Here is a 21,168-nt window from a genome sequence, read left to right as displayed (position 1 = left end):
TGGTGGCACAGTGGATTAGCAATGTTGCCTCAGCTACAGGGACCCGTGTTCAATTCCAGCCTCGAGTGACAGTCTGTGTGGCGTTTTCACTTTCTCCCCTTGTCTGCGTGAGTTTCCTCCGGGTGCTCCGTTTTCTGCCCACAAACCAAAGATGTGTGGGTAAGGTGGTTGGCCACGCTAAATTGCCCCTTCGTGTCCAAAAGATTCCGTGGGGTTATTGGGTTACGGTTATAAGGTGGAGGCATGGCTTCAGTAGGATGCTCTTTCCAAGGGCCGGTGCAGACTCGATGGGCCGAATGGCCTCCTTCTGCACTGTAAATTGTATGATGATCCACCTGAGTCAGCAGATGGGGTCTTGGGATGGCTTCTCCAATGTAGTAATCCCTCAATACTGCACAACAATCAGCTTTGAATTTTGCACTCAAACCTAACGTGGGACTTGAACCTGGAGCCTTGTGATTCAGGTTTTACCTACTGAGCCACAGTTGATATAACAAAGTAATAGAGAGAACACTGCACAGAGAGTTGTGAATCTTTAAAATTCACTGCCCCAGAAGGCTGTGAATGCTCGGGCATTAAATATATTCAAGACAAAGATGGATAGCTAATTGGGCACTAAATGATATGGGGAAAGGGTGGTGAAATGGAATTTGAAAGTTAAACTATGATCTATCTTAATTGTGGAGAAGGCTCGATGAGCACTATATGGTCACGCTCCTATTTTCTCTCTATATGAGAGTCCATAAGCATCCATTTTAAAGATCCTTTAAGCAGCTCTGATCTTGTCATTCCATCTGAAAATGCTCTCTTTACTCCTTGAGTCTGGCGCCTTAGACCACTCGGCCATCCTGACACCTATTGAAAATGCTCTCTTGATGCTGATTAATCTCCAAAGCTATTTCCTGAGTCATAGATGCAACGTCAGAGCATGAGGTGGGTTTTTATTCATTTGGCTTCAACAAAACAAAATCGCACTTTCTTGAAAAGTGAATGGTCAGGTGTACAAAAAGTAAACTTTGAACTAATCCACAATTACCTTTCAAGGTTGGCCTTTTAAGATGGATAAATGGCTATCTGCGCTAAATGGCAATTGGCTAATTGCTGAAAAAATTTGTTGCTGTACAGTACTCCACTTTATTTCGTATCTTTGCTGTGAATATTATTGTTTCTTTTTTAAAATAAATTTAGAGGACCCAATTCATTTTTTCCAATTAAGGAGCAATTTAGCATGTTCAATCCACCTACCTTGCACATCTTTGGGTTGTGGGGGCGAACCCACGCATGGACAGTGGCCCAGAGCCGGGATCGAACCCGGGACCTCAGCGCCGTGAGACTGCAGTGCTACCACTGCGCCACCGTGCTGCCCTGAAAATTACTATTTCAGTAAATGTTTTTCAACTGCACCAACATTGCACTATTGGTGTAATTATACTTGTTTTTGAGTACAGCATCAATTTTTATAGTTCCATGCATGTACTGTGTAATGAAATAAAGTTTGGCTTTGATACCTTTAATTGGTTACACTTTATATTTAAGGACATAAATCTTCCTTGTGTTAATGATTGGTTCTCCTTTATTGGAAGATGTTTATAAATTTAAAGATTGAGAAATGACAAAGAAAATGCACCTCATTGTGATAATCTCACATTATTAATTCATTGTCTCTTCTCTGACATTGGCATCAGGTGCATCTGTGTGCTAACACCTTTTTGATTTAAAACTTCATCTAATGTATCTGTCGCCACTTTCCTGTTTCCATCCAATTGACTTGGCTACCCATGTATAAACTAGGCCTTTTTGTTCAAAATGTAATTTGCCATTTAAAGTTTGGTCTGGACAACTAGGGGAAGAACTCTTACGCCTTCAAACTTCATTCCTTAAGTATTTTCTTTCTTTCTAGATCCTTGATGGGTGCCATTGTAAGTCAAGCTGCTTTATTCGGTGGTTTTCCCTCTTCTGTAAGTAGTTTTACACATCAGAATGTGTAGTTGCAACAGCACTTGGCCTTGCAAAATGTGCACTGTGATAGCCAGCAACAAGGCTGAAGTGGAGCTGGTTGCAAAAATGGACCGATTACCAGAATTGCAAGGAAGTTACAACACTAAATTGGGATGTTTGATCCAACCAGTTTGTACTGGCGTCCGTCCTGCATGCAAGCAGTAGCCCTAATCCTATATGCCTGCTCTGTTCTCATCCATGTCTCTCCATCTGCTTTCCTTTACCAAATTGGGAACATAGGACCAGGACTAGGCCTTCAACCCCTTGAGGTTGTTTCATTGTTCAAGATCATGGCTGATCTGTGATCTAACACTTCCTTTGCCACATATCCCTCATACCTTTGATGAACAAAAGTTTATCAATTTTTGATTTTAAGGTGACCAATTAATCTAGCAGTGGATGAGAGCTCCAAACTTTTAGAATACTTTGTGTAGAAGTCTTTCCTGACTTTGTTCATGAAACGCCTGACTCCAATGTTGAGTCTATGCTTCCGAGTTCTAGACTCCCCAACCAAACCAGTAGGAGTAGTTTTTCTCTACATACCCTATCTGTTCCCCTTAATATCTTGAAAGCCATGATCAGGTCGAGCCTTAACCGTCTAGATTTCAGAGAATATAACCATAGGCTTTTGTAATTCCTCCTAATTTAGCCCTTGGTTATCATTCTGGTAAAACTATGCTTCATTCCCTCCAAGGCAGTATATTCTTCCTAAGAATACTCCAGGTGTCATCTAACCCGGGTCTGCTATAACTGAAGCATGATGTCTATCCCTTTATGTTCGATTCTTCTAGATATAAAGCTTTGATTATTTTCTCGACTTATTCATGCCATTTTAATGATCTTTGTACCTGAACTTGCATTAATCTGAGATCTTCATTTGGAAGTTTCGCACTCTATCCCTTTTAGGATACTGTACAGCTGACTATGTTGAAATCCATTTGTCACTGCTTTCCCCATTTACTTCACTTAATAATGATTCTATCTACGTTACCTACAGTGCCACCTATCTTCATCAGCAAATTTGGATAAGAACATAGAAATAGGCCTTTTGGGCCCCACGTGTTCAATGAGATAATACCTGATCTACTTCAACAACCATTTTCTTGCACTTCCATGTATTCCATGATGGTTTTAATATTTGGAAACCTATCGATCTCCGTCTAGAACATACTCAATGACTGAACCGCCGTAGAGTCGCAGAGAATTCCAGAGATTCACCACTTCCTATGTGATATCTCAGTCCTAAATTCAGTCCCTTATTCTGAACCTGTGTCCCCTGGTTTCAGGCACTCCAGTCAGGGGAAATCTTTCTGCATCTACCCTGTTGAGTCCTTTAAGAATTTTGTATGTTTGAATGAGATCACTCTCGCTCTTCTAAAACTGCAGAGAATAAAGGCCCAGTCGTTTTAATCGCTCCTCATAGAACAGTCATTCCAGGTCAGGAATAATTGCACTTGTGTATTTGTTTACAGCATCAACTTCTACTTCTGTATTTAATACTTCCAATTTTTTTTTCTTCAGAGAAGCTTTTACAGTCCATTCTTGTTTCTTGCTAGTTTACTCTCATTGTATTCTTTTAAAAAAATATATTTTATTCCAAACATAATGAACAACGTCCACATATAGGAGATGCCATGATGTGGAGATGCCGGCGTTGGACTGGGGTGAGCACAGTAAGAAGTCTTACAACACCAGGTTAAAGTCCAACAGGTTTGTTTCAAACACGAGCTTTCGGAGCACGGCTCCTTCACCTGAAGAAGGAGCCGTGCTCCGAAAGCTCGTGTTTGAAACAAACCTGTTGGACTTTAACCTGGTGTTGTAAGACTTCTTACTGCACATATAGGAGGTGTGCGTGGATTTTGGTTCTCTCTGCCCCCCCCCCCCCCTCGTTTTTTTTTGGTTGTTTCTTTTGGGGGGGGGGGGCTATCAGAGGAGAACCTTTTTTCATTCGGCATCATTTTTCTTTCTTGTGGGATTCTTTGGTGGAATGCTGGAGGATCATGCTGGGTGGATGCATTGTTTTTCTTATTATTGTTGTTTGCATCATGGTGCAAACGGGATGGGGGGGGAATCTGTGGGGGGGTAGGATGTTTGCCGCTATGGGCAGGAGTTGCCAGGTTAGCTAGGCGGGCTAGTTCACAGGAGCGCAGTGGGGGGTGAGCTGGTGGTTAGAGTGTTGGAGGGGGTTGGGATTGTTGTTTCGCTTAGGGGGGAGGGGGGGAATGCTGATGGGGTGGGGCTGTTGAAGTGCGATAAGGAGGGGGTCGGTGACTGTGTGTATCCAAGGATGGGCCTGGCGGTTGCGTAACGCGATGGAATTCAGGGCTGGTGTCCATGAGTAAGGCAGTGGAACAGTTGGGGAGGGCCAGGGTGGCAGTCTGAGTATGGGGAGAAGGCGAGTACGATGTTGGCGCAAAAACTCAGGAAGTAGGAGGCAGTGAGGGAGATCGGAGAGGTGAAGGATAGGGGGGGGGGGGGAAATATGGTCCTTAACCTGGTGGGGATGAATGGGGTTTTCAAGGACTTTTACAAGAGGTTATATGATTCAAAGCCCCCGGTCGGGGGGAGGGAATGAGGCATTTTTTAGATGGGTTGAAGTTCGCTAAGGTGGAGGAGGACCTGGTAGAGGGGTTGGGAGCACCCATTGGACTGGTGGAGGTGATGGAGGATTTGGGGGCGATGGAAGTAGGGAAGGCTCCGGGCCCGGATGGCTTCCCGGTGGAATTTAATAAAACATATTTGGGAGACCTGGGGCCCCTGCTAGTAAGTCTTATAATGAGGTGAGGGAGAAGGCACCCCTCTCCCCAGCTAACACATTAGGCAGCACGGTAGCATGGTGGTTAGCATAAATGCTTCACAGCTCCAGGGTCCCAGGTTCGGTTCCCGGCTGGGTCGCTGTTTGTGCGGAGTCTGCACGTCCTCCCCGTGTGTGCGTGGGTTTCCTCCGGGTGCTCCGGTTTCCTCCCACAGTCCAAAGATGTGCGGGTTAGGTGGATTGGCCATGCTAAATTGCCCATAGTGTCCTAATAAATAAGGTTAAGGGGGGTGTTGTTGGGTTACGGGTATAGGGTGGATACGTGGGTTTGAGTAGGGTGATCATTGCTCGGCACAACATCGAGGGCCGAAGGGCCTGTTCTGTGCTGAACTGTTCTATATGTTCTATTAGGCTTTTGTTAAACGTTAAAATTATGCCCCCGGAGGAACGGAATGGGGAGGTGGCGGTCGCCATGGACGCGAAGAAGGCCTTTGACTGGGTAGAGTGCCAATATTTGTGGTAAGTACTGAGGCGGTTCGGGTTGGGGCAGGGGTTTGTGGATTGGGGTCAGTTGTTGTATCGGGTGCTGGCAATGAGTGTAGGGAGGAACCGGGTGAGTTTGGGATATTTGAGACTGCTTCGTGGGATGAGGCAGGGATGCCCACTTTCCCTGTTGCTTTTTGCCTTGGCGATAGAGCCATTGGCAGTGGCACTTAGAGCATCAAGGGGTTGGCAGGGGATAATGCTGGGGGGTGGAGCACAGGGTCTTGCTTTATGCAGATGATTTATTACTTTATATATCAAACCCATTAGAAGGTTTGAGGGGATCATGGATATTTTGGAGGAATTCGGCCGGTTCTCTGGATGGAGCTGGGACGTGCTTCCGCTATCGTTGGCGGGGCGGGTGCAGTCTGTGAAGATAACAGTCCTCCCGAGGTTTTTATTTGTGTTCCAGTACCTTCCGATCTTTATTTCAAAGGCTTATTTCTTTAAGGAAGATTAATGCATTGAACTCTGGGTTTGCGTGGGCGAGTAAAACTCCACGGGTGAAGAAGGTGCTGCTAGAACGGGGTCGTTGGGGGGGGGGGGGGGGGGGGGGGGTGTGGCCTTGCCAAATTTGATGAACTACTACTGGGCAGCAAATATAGCCATGGCCAGGAAGTGGGTAGTGGGGGATTGGTCAGTATGGAGGCAGCCTCTTGCAAGGATACTAGCTTAGGGGCACTGTTGACGGCACCTGTGCCGTTCTCGTCAGCTAAATACAGGTACACCACAAGTCCGGTGGTAGCGGCAGCCCTGAGGGTCTGGGGACAGTGGACGCGGGGCTCCGGGGGTGGCGGTGGGCAGGGATTGAGCGATTTGTGGGGGGCAGCTTTTCAAACTTGGAGGCATTGGTAAAGGAGTATGAGCTGCCCAGCAGGAATGGGTTACGGTACATACAGGGCGGGCTATGTGAGGAAGCAGGTGCTGTCTTTTCCTGACCTAGCGCCCCTGGGCCGTCAAATAGGGGTTGGTGAGAGTAGTGTGTTGGAGATCCACAAGGGGTTGATGGTCTGGGAGGGCGCCCCGATAGGTGAAGTGAAGCGGAAGTGGGAGGAAGGCCTGGGGAGGGAGTTGGAGGCTGAGCTGCGGGAGGAGGCTTTGAGGAGGGTGAATGCAGCCTCTTTGTGTGCTACGCTTAACCATGTTCAATTCAAGGTAGTCCACAGGGCACATAGACTTCCGGTAGTGGTCATGATGTGAGCGGTCGCGCATTTGGTGACTCCCGCATGTGGCGGTGTTTTCGGACGTTTCCAATTTGATTTGATTTATTGTCACATGTACCGAAGTACAGTGAAAAGTATTTTTCTGCAGCCGGGGCACATACTCTGTACGTACATAGTAGACAAAAGAATAATCAAACCGAGAACATTGACAAATGGTAGATCGAGAAACAGTGATTGGTTACAGTGCGTAAAAAGGGCCAAACAAAGCAAATACATGAGCAAGAGCAGCATTGGGCGTTGTGAATAGTGTTCTGACAGGGAACAGATCAGTCCGAGTGGGAGTAGTTGAGTCTTGTAGCTGTGGGGAAGAAGCTGTTCCTATGTCTGGATGTGTGGGTCTTCAGACTTCTGTACCTTCTGCCAGATGGAAGGATCTGGAAGAAGGCAATACCTGGGTGGGAGGGGTCTCTGGTAATTCTAACACCTTCCTGAGGCAGCGGGAGGTGTATACAGGATCAATGTGGGGGTGGCAAGCTTGTGTGATGCGTTGAGCTGAGTTCACCACACTGCAGTTTCTTGCGATCTTGACGAGCAGTCGCCATACCAAGTTGTGATGCAGCCGGATAGGATGCTCTGTAACGCACATCTGTAGATGTTTGTGAGAGTTGACGCAGACGTGCCAAATTTCTTTAACTTCCGTAGGAAGTAGAGACGTTGTTGGGCTTTCTTGACTGCTGCATCAACAACGTAAGTGGACCAGGACAGACTGTTGGTCTTCCCTGGATAGCGGGCAGATTTGTTGGAGCAGTTGGAGCGAGAAGTTGTACCTGCGACACAGAGGAAGATGGCGGAGGGTAAAGGACCGTCCCTAATGTCTCAGTGGTCTATGAGCAGCTGGTGGATTTCTTGAACGAGAAGCTCACCGAGTAGAGAAAGGATACTCTGGAGGACCTGGCGAGGACGGTGGATCCAATTAGGTTGGAGATTGACGGCGTGGAGATGAGGCTGGAGGCTCAGAGCCAGACGATCCAGAAGGTGGAGGAGACGGTGGGGGAGCACGAGGAGCAGCTCACTTCAATGGTGGCTGAAATGGGGATGATGCGGGATATCTGGAGGCGGCTACAAGAGAAGGTGGAGGATTTGGAGAACCGGTCCCAGAGGCAGAATCACAGGGCATATGTGACGGTGGCCAGAATTAGCAGGTTTTTTGAGGGTGGAGGATAGGTGTATGCCGGGGGGACACGGACCACATCCACATGTTTTGGACCTGTCCGAAACTGGATTGATTCTGGCGGGGATTTGCTGACATTATGTTTGAGGCGTTGAGGATGAAGGTGGTCTCGAGTCCGGAAGTGGCAATTTTTGGAGTGTAGGAAGACCCGTAAGTCCAGGGGGCGAGAGGCTGACGTTTTGGCCTTTGCCTCCCTGGTAGCCCAGAGATGGATCCTGGTGGAATGGAGGGACTCGGGGCCGCTGATACCAGGGGTGTGGGTGAGCAACCTCGCGGAATTCCTTAGGCTGGAAAATATCAATTTTGCCGTAAGAGGGTGTGGGGGGGTTTGCCCGGAGGTGGAAACCATTTATCGACTTGTTCAAGGACATAGTTAAGAGGTCAGCGGGGAGGGTGATTCTGGGGTTAAAAAAGGAGGCAGGGTGGGTGGAGGCGGCGGCAGGGAGGGTGGGTGATTGTATTCGTTATTTATTTGTTATGTGAATTCCTGTCTGTTCTCTTTGTGGTTGTGTTTGATGTGTGTTTATTTATTTATAATGCCTTAATAAAAACATTTTTTTTGCCAAACAACATCCACATACAACAACCGAATATAAACATGAGTCACATAGTTTGTCAATTATTTCCACTAAACTAACCTATTAGCTTTCCCCCCCCCCCCCCCCAACCCACTAGCGACAAATAGATCCTCAAATAAGGACAGAAAGAGCCTCCATCTTACATAAAACCCCTCCTCCGACCCCGAGAGCGAGCTTGATATTCTCGAGTTAAAAAAATTCATACAGAGCCCCCAGCCACGCGGAAACCCCGGCGGCACTGCTGACCTCCAACTCAGTAAAATTCACCGCTGGGCAGTCAGAGAGGTGAAAGCCCCTCTAACATCCGAAACACCAAACGTCACCACCAAAAGGACATGGTGGCATCCTCACCCCCACTGTTTCTGGGTCTCGTAAACAGCTTCCCAGAAACTCTCCAACTTTGTAGACCCCCAAAACATATGAGCGTGGTTCACCGCCCCCCTTTCAAAATCTCTCGCATACATCTCCACTTGCGGGAAAAAAAAGAGTAATATGGGCCCCGAGTTAACAATTTATCCAACAGCATGTGCTTTGGCAGCTGAGGAAACAATGTGAGTTCCTTGTGTGCAAAATCCCGAACCTGAAAATATCTGAATTTGCTTGTCCCCACACATGAGGCCTTCTCCACCTGCACCCATTCTGACCCCTCCTTCCCCCACCAGTGTCTCATATTCTCCACGTTTGCCACCCAATAAGATTTGTAAGGGCCATCCACGCCACCCACCGCCCCCTCTGCAGAAAGGTCCTCTGAGTCCTAGGTGTCTTGCCTGCCCAAACAAATTTTGAAATTAATTTATCCATCCTCCGGTACTCCATTGGGTTCTTTCTTTCTTAATCTTTTTCATGGTCCTCCTTTGTAGAATTCTGTAGTGCTCCCAATTCTCTTGCATACCATTATTTTTGCAACTTTACACGCCTCTTCCTTTGATCTCAGGCAATGCTTGTTTTTTTTTGTTAGACATGGTTGGAACACTTTCCTTGGTGGGTTTTTATGCATTAAAGAAATGTTTTTTTGTTGTAAATTTGGCTTCCTTATGCTGGTTATGTGGCTTCCTATTCAGTCATTAATCATTAATAAATACAGTAAATAATTAAGTTCCCCAACACTCATCCTTGCAGAGCCACCAATAGTTACATCCTGCCAATTGGAGTGCCTGTCTCCTGTCTAATTTATTGAACATTGACATGGTCTCTGCTTCAATAACTAACCCGTAATAGTGCATTCCACAACCCTTCAATCCTTTTTTAAAGTAATTCTGCTCTCTGTCCTAAATCTTACATTTAATCTACATCCTCTCATTCTTGATCCCTCAATCACAATGAAGGTTCCTAACCTTCATGATTTTAAGCACATCTAACAAATAATCCATCTTATTTTTATTACCAAGCAGCATCCGAGTGAATCTACACTGACTCCCTTTTCACGACCTCGACATCCTTCCGATAATATGGAGCCAAAATCTTACTCAGTGCTCCCAACTGTGGTTTCAGTTACGTTTTGTGTATATTTCACCATGGCATTGTGATTTTTGTGCTCTACACTTTTTGCCATAAAACCCACTCATTAGCAACGTTACGAACATATTCACTTGAGGTGATTATTCTAATTGCACCAGGGAATTTTGGTATGGTCACAACTTCCTCCAAAGTCAGACGTCACTCATGGGGGGCCGGCAGTGTTAAATGCTCTCCATTCTTGCCCTGTCTCGTCGCCGCGGCAGACTGTTGATGTCTGCACGCCGTAGCGCAAGTTCCTCGATTAACGTAGGGAAAATATTGAAACATCGATCACTGTAAAGTTGCCTGTTTAACCTTGAATGTCAGCGAGTTTGAGTGCATATTAGATACAACATAAGTGTATAAATGTGTTAAAATCGCAACAGTTGTGCCAAAAAAACAGTTAACAAATGAAAACACATGGGGTGGGATTCTCCGACTCCCCGCCGGCGTGAATCCCACTCCGATGCTGGCTGCCAAATTCTCTGGCACCGCTTTTTTGGCCGGGGCGGGGATCGCGCCAGTCGGGGACCATTGGCAGTGCGCCCCCCCCCCCCCCCCGACGATTCTCCGGTCCCCAATGGGACGAGCGGCCACCCGTTTTCGGCCAGTCCCGCCGGCGTGGATTAGACGAGGTCCGTACTGGCGGGACCTGGCTCTGAGAGCGGCTGAGGAGTCCTCGGGGGGGGGGGGGGACGGGACAGTGCCCTGGCCCGTGATCGGGGCCCACCGATCTGCGGGCGGGCCTGTGCCGTGGCGGCCTGTGTAAAGCTCCGTCATGGCCGGCGCGGAGAAGAAACCTCCTGCACATGCACCAACTCGCGCCGGCCGGTCGAGGCCCTTCGGCGCTGGTTGGCGCGGTGCCAACCACTCCAGCGCCGGCCTAGTCCCCGATTCTCCGCACCTTCCGGGCGGCCCGACGCCGGAGAGGTTCACGCCACACTTTGGCACTGGTTTGGCCCATCCGCCGGATGCCGGAGAATCCCAGCCTTGTTTCCAACCTTATAAAGATAGTTTTACCTGTCCAGTCATACAGATGGGTGGGCAGAATGTCAATGCGCACCTATGAATGTGGTGGCCAGGTGTCTTAAAGTTGAAATGGGGTGTCAATTTCTAAATATCGTGAATGCTGTTTGTTGTAACCCGAACATCATAATGTCGAGGGCTGGCTGTATTAACCAAATGACTGAATGCTGTCTGTATAAAATTCAAGAACTGCATCAATACTCCACTGTTTCTCCACTGAGAACTACATTAGGATATCAATTAGAAAAGTTGTGGAGTATGGGAGCTGAGGTGAGTTAGAAAAGGAGATGAGCCCAGCACTTCCCAGAAAACTGGTGGTGTTGGAATTGAGAATGGAGAATTGGACTGTTGGAAAGAGAATGAACAAAACTGAGACAACCAATGTGGTGATAGTTACAAACAGTGGGCCCCATATATAAGGAAGGATGTGCTGGCCTTGGAAAAGGTCCAGAGGAGGTTCACAAGAATGATCCCTGGAATGAAAAACTTGTCGTATGAGGAACTTTTGAGGACTCTGGGTCTGTACTCGGAGTTTAGAAGGATGGCGGGGCATCTTATTGAAACTTGCAGGATACTTCGTGGCCTGGATAGAGTGGACGTGGAGAGAATGTTTCCACTTGTAGGGAAAGACTAGAAGCAGAGAACACAATCTCAGAGTAAAGGGACGATCTTTTAAAACAGAGATGAGGAGGAATTTCTTCAGCCAGAGGATGGCGAATCTGTGGAACTCTTTGCCACAGAAGGTTGTGGAGGCCAAATCACTGAGTGTCTTTAAAACAGAGATAGATAGATTTTTGATCATTAAGGGGATCAGGGGTTATGGGGAGAAGGCAGGAGAATGGGAATGAGAAAAATATCAGCCATGATTGAATGGCGGAGCAGACCCGATGGGCTGAGTGGCCTAATTCTGCTCCTGTCTCTTATGGTCATGTGTGTGTTTTTTGACGCATACACAATAGTACTGGCAGGCTGGTGCAGTAGAGTGACGTCAGTGGATTTCTGTGCAACTGCAGAGGGTGGTGGCCATCTTGGTCGGAGACACTGGTGTTCTAATGCACCTTTAGTCAGTTTTACAATGCTATTATTATTATGGGCCCTAATAGCAACTCTGATTCAGAAAACGTGGTGGGAATCTGATTGGTAGAAGCCAGGTGACACGGCACAGTGGTTAGCACTGCTGCCTCATAGCACCTGGGACTCAGGTTCAATTCCGGCCTTGGATCACTGTCTGTGTGGAGTTTGTGCGTTCTCCCCGTGTCTGCATGGGTTTCCTTTGGTGCTCCAGTTTCCTCCCACAGTCCAAAGATGCATGGGGTAGGTGGATTGGCCATGATAAATTGCCCATAGTGTCCAGGGATGTGCGGGTTAGGTTGTGGAGGTCCAGGCATGTGGTGGGTGGAGAGCTCATTTGAAGGGTTGGTGCAGACTTGATGGGCTGAATGGCCTTACTCTGCACTATTGGGATTTAATGATTCTATACGAGACTGTTTAGAAGTTGAATGGTAGCAGGGGGTTTTCTATCAAAAATCTAAATCTACCAAACTAATCAAAACCTACCAAATTAAGCAACCAAAAGCAAAATACTGCCAATGCCGGAAAGCATGCAGTTCTGAAGATGTTCACTCCCCCTGTTGTCCACATATAGTGCTTTCCCTCCAGTACCTCCCCCTGTTCTTCAGTGGCTATTCTTCAGCAGTGCATCATGGGTAGTGCTAGAGGTTGTCAGGCATATTACCGTTGAATCTGAACCTATCGCGCACAAGCATTTTTCAAGTAGGAGTCGGTGGTTAGTGAGCAGGAGCTCGGAGGTGTCAAAGCAGTTATAGCTCAGTCAGATCAGTTCAGACCGAGGATTGAATCTTTTTCGAATAAGTTTTGTGTAGTGGTTGTATGGTTGGGAAAGTGATCAAAGGCAGCGTGAATGAACCTTAAATTTGTTGGTGTGTATTTTTGTCAAAATTAATTTTTGTTGCTACTGTAGTGATTTTCAAAAATGCAAAGATTTACTTCTGGTGAGGGAACCTTCTATTGTGACCTACCAGGAAGTTTTAAATGACCCTGTACACTTGTGAATACTCTCTCCCTCCAAATGTGTTTTTGTTTCTCTTGTGTTGCATAAACAAAATACTCGAGAAGGAACTGGAACCCAGACTGTGACTCATCCGGAAGGTTGAGAACTCGTGACTTCCTTACTGGTGCAGTAAATACTGGATTCCATAGTTCCTCACTGAGCATCATCTATCCAGCTCACAGCTGTAAAAGCTTGCTTGTTCCAATTTGCAGTAGAGTAGCACTGTTACAGAAAGAGCGTTGAGTTTTCAGTCAAATAAATGTGTGCATTAGGTCTTCAAATTTAGTGGCTGGTCCCATTGATCTATCCTTCATAAATTTGAGGAGATACAAAACTCTGCTCCCTATGTCCTAATGTCACACCACGTTCTGTACATCTATCACCCTGTGCTCACTGAAGTACATTGGTTCCCATTTAAGCAACACCTTTTTAAAAATACAGTAATCTTGTTTGCAGTCCTCCTATGGACTTGTCCTTCCCTATCCCTGAAATCTCCCCCAACTCCACGACCTTCTAAGATTCTGGGTTTCTCTAATTCCAAGATATCTGCGTTTCTCTAATTCTGCCCTCTTGGAGGGGCCCTGATTTTTAATTGATCCATCATTGAGGGCCGTGCCTTCAATTGCCTCAGTCCTAAGCTTCTGGAATTCCCTTCTTCAACTTCTCCACTGTACCTTCCTCTTTTAAGGCAGTCCATAAAGCCTACTTCTTTGACCAAGCTTTTGGTCATGTCCCATCATATGACCCACCATATTTTGTTTTATTATACTACTGTGAAACACCTTGGGGGTTTTTTGGTCAGGGACCCGGGTTCGATTCCCGACTTGGGTATTTTTTAAAATACCCACTGTCTGAGCGGAATCTGTCTGCGTGGGTTTCCTCCAGGTGCTCCAGTTTCCTCCCACAAGTCTCGGACGACGTGCTTGTTAGGTGAATTGGATATTCAGAATTCTTCCTCCATGTACCCGATCCCGAACAGGCGCTAGAGTGGGGCGACTAGAGGACAGTAGAATCATAGAATTAGAATTTACTGTGCAGAAAGAGGCCATTCTGCCCATCGAGTCTGCACCAGCCCTTGGAAGGAGCACCCTAATTAAGCCCATGTCTGCACCCCATCCCAGTAACCCCACCTAACCTTTTGGACACCAAGAGACAATTTAGCAGAGCCAATCCACCTAACATGTACATCTTTGGACTGTGGGAGGAAACTACAGCACCTGGAGGAAACATCCGTAGACATGGGGAGAAAGTGCAAACTCCATACAGACAGTCACCCGAGGCCGGAATTGAACCCGGGACCCTGGAGCTGTGAGGCAGCAGTGCTAACCACTGTGCCTAGTAACTTCATTGCAGTGATAATGTAAGCCTGCTTGTAACACTAATAAAGATTATTATTATTATTACATTAACAATACTCTGTAAATGAAATTTATTGTAATCAAATGCCAGTTTTTCTTTCACTAGTCAATCTTCTCTCCTTTCTCAAAGGTCTTGACCTTTTACTGGACTACGTTTCCACAGGCGTCATATACCTTCCATTATACGTAACTGTTAATTTCCACCCATAGTTGAATGACTAATTAACAGCCAAGATCTTTTACCATCCTTAGCTGACACACAAGCTCACTTCAGCAAGACATCACTGGTTAACTGTCAGCATTGTATTTCTCCTAACTCTAGGACTAGCCCACTCCCCTCATTCACTAGTAAGCAGTGATGAAACCTGCAGCATTCTTTACGTGCATGATTCAGTTACTCACAGTAACTGCACTGAAGCATCAGGCCAGCTCTCACACTTGTTTACAAATCTGTTTAAATGTGTGTTGAAAGAATAACTTGTACAACAGGCTTTGTGTTCTTGGGCATTGTGAACTGTACTTTGGAGAATACATAAAATGGTTGAACATATGGAATTAGAATCATGCTGGCCCTGATCAAATACGTTTTTAGCCCATTTTTTCTTGAGTTGAGGTATATTTGTGCTGGGAATACAACACTTCTCATTTCAGTGAGCACTCTCAATTTAAACAGGGCCTTTTCTGCACCAACTGCAATGTGGTTCAGCTTCATAAAAAAGCAGCTGTTATTGCACCATGGAATATTTTCCTTTCCCCACAGTCAGAACCAGAATAGACCATTCAAGGCCTATTAAGCCCTCGAGCTTCTTCTGTCATTCAATTCGATTACAGCTGACCTGTATTTTAACTCCATCTACGTGCCTTTACTTCATATCCGTTGATAGTAATAATGATCTACCTAAGGGCAGATCTTCTGTTCACTTTTCCATGTCTTGCACTTCCCTCTTTAGTTTCTTGTAAGAGACCCCCTCCCATTTTCAATTTCTTTTTTTTCTTAAAAATCTAAAGTGCCCAATTATTTTTCGAATGAAGGGGAAATTTAGCGTGGCCAATCCACTACCCTGCACATCTGTTTGGGTTGTGCAGGTGGGACCCACGCAGACACGGGGACAATGTGCAAACTGCACACGGACAATGAACAAGGACCGGGATCGAACTGGGGCTTCGGCGCCGTGAGGCAGTAGTGCTAACCACTGTGCCCCCCCCTCTTTTCGATTTCAATGCGAAATATGACAAGCAAAAAAAAAGGTGATTTCCTGTTGCTTTTTTCATGTGGTTAAAGGAAGCACAAGTCCTCTTCCTGAAGAGTCCTCCCCTGTAAGCAGCTGTTGTCTCTTGAGGTTCTAGTCCTTCTGCCATCACCACTGAAAATTTGCTGGTTTTGCTATTGGACATGGCTCATAATCTTGCGTGTTGAGTCATTACTGGGCCTGGGGTGACTTGCAAAAGGGCAGGGTAAACTACGCCCTGAAGTCTCAAATGACCCCACTGTCCAATACCTTTTGATAACTTTAGCTATTGATCTCTGCTTGCACTCCGTTCATCCATCGCCTTTTGGTGGAGTGGGAGTCCCACATTTCCATGTTGTGCTCCTTTGTTCTTGATTTGTTCTTAATTTCCCTGAACAAGATCACCTTCTGCTCCCTAAACTGAAGGGAAAACAAGCTAACTTTAATGAACCTGTCATTTTGGGCAGTGATATTATTTTGGTAACTCTGCACTATAACACCTCCAAGATCAATATATCCTTCCTGTCACTCTAGGCATGTTTAAGACCTACTGTTCAATGCTAATTTACAAACCTGCAGTCAACTGTGAGATGACCTTTACCCTTTCAGCCTCTGTTGGTTTTAAACCCAGCGTGACAGGTCATTAGCTGCTTTTTAGTATTAGTGGACTGTTTGCACAGAAAGTTTTGGAAGTATACGAAGTTTGTGAGTTTGATAACCTCGGTTTAAACCTCCCAGCCCTACTATGCCAGCATCCAAGAAGATTTGTCAGTGATATGATTTTCGGTAAAGACCAATATAAATGTAGCTATATTGAAACCTGATGTACCATTTAGTCCCTCTTCAGTCTTGGGCTTAGAAAATATAAAAAATGACATTGAATCATCGAGGTTTGCAGTACAGAAGGTCATTCAGCTTACCATATCTGACCACTTCAGCAGAGATTTGAAAACTAATCTCACAGTTCATTCCATTAACCTGTTGTCTTCCTCTGCTTCAAATTTAAGGCCTATTTCCTGTAAAATATGTAATGATCCCTGCTGTAACCACTCCCTATGGAAAATAATTCCATGCTCTTACAGTCCTTTGCATAAAGAATATCTTTATGCTCTGACTCTTCTATAATCAAATGATCCTTATTGCAATACAACTGGTTGAGCTTAGTTGTAATAGCATACATTTCTAGAATAAAAATAAACCACAAAGTCTGTTTGTTTTCTTTTCTGTTTTCTTTCCTCCTATCCTGAAGTTGCTCACTCATATTGAACTATAGATCCTGAAAAACCAAGCAGGCATGCTGCACATGTGAGTTGGCACGGTTTCAGCAAGCAGTTTAACTGGGGAAAGCCTCAGCTTAGCCCCAGTCTTTTTCTCAGGTGTTGATTGCACACACTAGCAAGCAGAAGCCTGAAACACAAAACATTTGGAATACACATGTCATTGAAGAGAAAAGGCAATTTTGTTGGTTAGTGTATAGTCTTTCATTAGATTAAAAAGACTGGAAGATTGAGAGGCAAATAATCATGCCAGAGTCCGGGCCCATACAACCAAGGTAGGGGAAACCTAGAATAAGAGAGAAACGAGGCAAGCAGCAAATAGTAAATTTGAAATGAATGATTTGAGCGGAGCGTTGACCTTTTGATACCCTATCCCCTTGCCCAGTGACTTTGAGACCAGTTGTAGCATTGCATTGCATTTCTTTTTTAAAAATAAATTTAGAATACCCAATTCCTTTTTTTTTTCCAATTAAGGGGCAATTTAGCATGGCCAATCCACCTATCTGCACACCTTTGGGTTGTGGGGGTGAGACCCACGCAGATGCGGGGAGAATGTGCAAACTCCAAACGGACAGTGACCCCAGGCTGGCATCAAACTTGGGACCTTGGCGTTGTGAGGAAGCAGTGGAAACCACTGCGCCACCGTGCTGCCCTTAGCATTACATTTTGAAACATCCGGAAATTCTCTCACATCAAACCCACCAACTTACCAGTTACCGCTACTCTTAAAGCTCTAGTGGTGTACTCTGTGATCCCATTACATCCAGCAGCACACAAGGCAGAACTCCATTTTTTTTTTCGAAGTGTGCAATTAAAACATTCTGTGACTTTTTATTTCCTCTGCTTTGTTATACTTGTTGTATAACAGTGATTTTCAACGTTAGGAGATCAATTCCATCCGATAAAAAAGTCTGGAATATTTTATAAACAATGAAACTACTTGAAGGACTTGCTTGAGCAGTTTAAATGAATGTGGAACAGACCAAAAGGGGTATGATCAGGCTGAAGGGCGACTCTTCCTAGTGAAGTGAGCAGAGTGGAAACCTGCAATTTGTTTAATTGGATATTGTTTGTGGAACACCATTCATATTTCTTACACATTGGTTCGTATTTTAAACTCACCTGCGTCCCCTGGAAACTAGATGAAGAGCTTTTTAGCTGCATTGGCTGGCCCAGTATGTTTTAAAAACTGGCTGTTTTCTTTCCTTTTGCATTTTGCAGTTTTCATAAGTTGCTTTTGTACAGTCATTAAAGTAATTTTAGCAGAAACATCCACCAACATATTTCCCCATCTCGATCACTGAGAATTATATGCAGACACCTTTAACTTCTGCACTTTTAGGATCATTCTGGGATCCTGTTTTAGGAGCCTGACCTGTCTGCTGTATACCTGTGATGGCCTGTTCGCACAATATGATATAGAGACCCCGCATAACACTGTAATGTGAGACCAGTTCCAGCGTCTACACTACTGAAACAAACGGTATTCTTGTTTCCAAACTACATAGTGATTATGGGTCTGCAATGCCAAGGCTAATTCATGGCTGGCTATGGAGCTAACTGAAGCAGAACCGCATGCCTGTCTGCAGCTGCACTTCGATAGTTGGTGATTCTTCAGTTAACACTCTGGGCATCAGATTGTAAACGGACAGTATCGGTGCATTGGCTCCCTGTGTTTTACATTGCTAAGTCGAGCTACCTTATGGTGCATTCACAATGATGTGAAAACAAGCTGGCATTCTCAATGTAGCTAGAACTAGCACCATGGCTGTGGGGAGAGGGCAAGGGAGTGAGCCAGGATGGATAAGATGAGGTGAATGGTGGTCTCCTGTGCTGTAACCATTCTTCAATTCTATGACCATAACTCTCTAAACATAGAAACATGCATGGAAAGTAGAAGAAGGTCATTTGGCCCTTTAAGCCTACTCCGCCATTTATTATGATCACGGCTGAGCATCAAATTCAATATCCTGATCCCACCTTCTCGCACTCTCCCTCTCTCCCCCCCCCCCCCCCTCCCCCAATATCCCTTGATCCCTTTAGCCCCAAGAATTATATCTAATTCCTTCTTGAAATCACCCAACGTTTTGGCCTCAATTACTTTCTGTGGTAGTGAATACCACAGATTCACTACTCTAGATGAAAATATTTCTCCTCGCCTCAGTCCTAAAAGGTTTAACCCATATCTTCAAACTATGACCATGGTTCTGAATTCCCTCTATCTAACCTTGTTAGAATTTTATAAGTTGATATGAGATCCCCTCTCATTCTCCTCAAACTCCAATGAATATAATCCTAACTGACTTAGTCTCTCCTCATATGGCAGTCCCACCATCCCACGAATCAGCCTGGTAAACCTTTGCTGCACTCCTTCCATAGCAAGAACATCATTCCTCAAATAAGGACATCAAACCTGCACACAATATTCCTATATTCAATCCTCTTAACCATGAAGGCCGACATACCATTTGCCTTCTTTACTACCTGTACCTGCATGCTTACTTTCAGCGACTCATGCACGATGACACCAAGATCTCAATGAGTATCCACCTCTCTCCATTTACACCCATTCAAATAATCCACCTTCCTATTTTTGCAAACAAAGCGGATAACCTCACATTTATCCACATTATACTGCATCTACCATGCATATGCCCAATGACTAAGCCTGTCCAAATCACACTAAAGTATTTCTGCATCCTCCTCACAGCTCACCCTCCCACCCAACTTTGTATCATCTGCAAATTTTGAGATAATGCATTTTGTTTACTCGTCCAAATCATTAATATATAATGTGAATAGTTGGGACCCCAGCACAGATCCCTGCGGTACCCCACTAGTCACTGCCTGCCAATCAGAAAAAGACCCATTTATTTTTTTACTTCCTGTCTGCTAACCAACTTTCTATCCATCTCAAGACCCTAACCGTAATCCCATGCGCTTTGACTCTACATGGTAATCTCCTATATGAGACCCAGTTGAAAGCCTTCTGAAAGTCTAAATAAACCACATTCACCGGTTCTCCCATGTCAATTCTATTAGTTACATCTTCAAAGAATTCCAGTAGATTTGTCAAGCATGATTTCACTTTCGTAAAGCCATGCTGACTTTCTCTGATTTTTAAAAAATAAACATTTTATTGAGGTATTTATGGTTTCACAACAACAAAATAAACAACGTACATGAATTTATAAACATCGTGCAAAGCCGTCTTCCTCCCTTACAGGTCCCACCTTTACTCACCCCCTACTCTAAACTAATCTAACCCACAGCCCCCCCCCCCCCCCCCCCCCCCCCTCTTCTGCTGACGGTTAATTTTCCGCAAAGAAGCCTACCTCAAAGAACCAGCACGGTAGCATGGGGGCAGCACGGTAGCATTGTGGTTAGCATAAATGCTTCACAGCTCCAGGGTCCCAGGTTTGATTCCCGGCTGGGTCACTGTCTGTGCGGAGTCTGCACGTCCTCCCCGTGTGTGCGTGGGTTTCCTCCAGGTGCTCCGGTTTCCTCCCACAGTCCAAAGATGTGCGGGTTAGGTGAATTGGCCATGCTAAATTGCCCGTAGTGTCCTAAAAAGTAAGGTGGGGGGGGGGGGGGGGGGGGTTTGTTGGGTTACGGGTATAGGGTGGATACGTGGGTTTGAGTAGGGTGATCATTGCTCGGCACAACATCGAGGGCCGAAGGGCCTGTTCTGTGCTGTACTGTTCTATGTTCTAACCTGCTCATCCGGGCCACTGTCATGTGGGCCCGGTGAACGACCTTGAATTGTATTAGGTTGAGCCTGGCACATGTTGTGGATGCGTTGACTCTACTCAGTGCATCCGCCCAGAGACCATCCTCTATCTCGCCTCCCAACTCCTCCGACCCCATGAGTTCCTTGTAAATGTCAGAAACCCTCCCTTCTCCCACCCACACTCTGGAAACTACCCTGTCCTGTATCCCCCTTGGTGGTAGGAGCAGGAAGGTTGAAACCTGCCTGCGTAGGAAGTACAGCACCTGCAGGTATCTAAATTAATTTCCCCTCACCAATCCAAATTTCTCCTCCAGCTCCCTCAGGCTAGAAAAGCTCCCCTCTATAAACATATCCCCATCCTCTCAATCCCTGCTCTCTGCCATCTCCGAAACCTTCCATCCATCCTTCCCGGGGCGAACCGGTGATTATTACAGAATGGAGACCACACCGATGCTCCCTCTACTCCCACATGTCTCCTCCATTGCCCCCAGACCTTCAGGGCCGCCACCACCACGGAGCTGGTGGAGTCCCATGCCGGCGGGAACGGCAGAGGCGCCGTTACCAATGCCCCCAAACTGGTGCCCTTCCATGAAGCCGCCTCCACACGCTCCCATACCGACCCTCACCCCACCACCCACTTCCTGATCATGGCTATATTCGCCACCCAATGATAATTACTAAAGTTCGGCAGCGCCAGCCCGCCCTCCCCCTG

General features: G+C 45.9%; 1 protein-coding gene across 4 annotated transcripts in view; it reads left to right on the top strand.

The window, feature by feature from the left end:
- LOC119978305 (3-phosphoinositide-dependent protein kinase 1-like) overlaps positions 1 to 21,168 on the top strand; it is a 110,298-nt gene that overhangs the window by 43,140 nt on the left and 45,990 nt on the right. Inside the window, exon 2 of one of the 4 annotated variants that reach the window (XM_038819839.1) lies at positions 1,901 to 1,919. The exons of 2 other annotated variants lie outside the window; for them this stretch is intronic. In XM_038819839.1, coding sequence (XP_038675767.1) covers positions 1,908 to 1,919 — 12 coding nt within the window. In that variant the 5' untranslated portion in view covers positions 1,901 to 1,907. Of the gene's footprint in view, positions 1 to 1,900; positions 1,959 to 21,168 lie in introns of all 4 variants that reach the window. One more of the 4 variants, XM_038819837.1, reaches the window with a different exon arrangement.

This window comes from Scyliorhinus canicula, chromosome 15 (genome assembly GCF_902713615.1).
Source record: "Scyliorhinus canicula chromosome 15, sScyCan1.1, whole genome shotgun sequence".
In the NCBI taxonomy this organism is placed as follows: Eukaryota; Metazoa; Chordata; class Chondrichthyes; order Carcharhiniformes; family Scyliorhinidae; genus Scyliorhinus; species Scyliorhinus canicula.
This window is presented reverse-complemented; position numbering and strand designations above follow the sequence as displayed.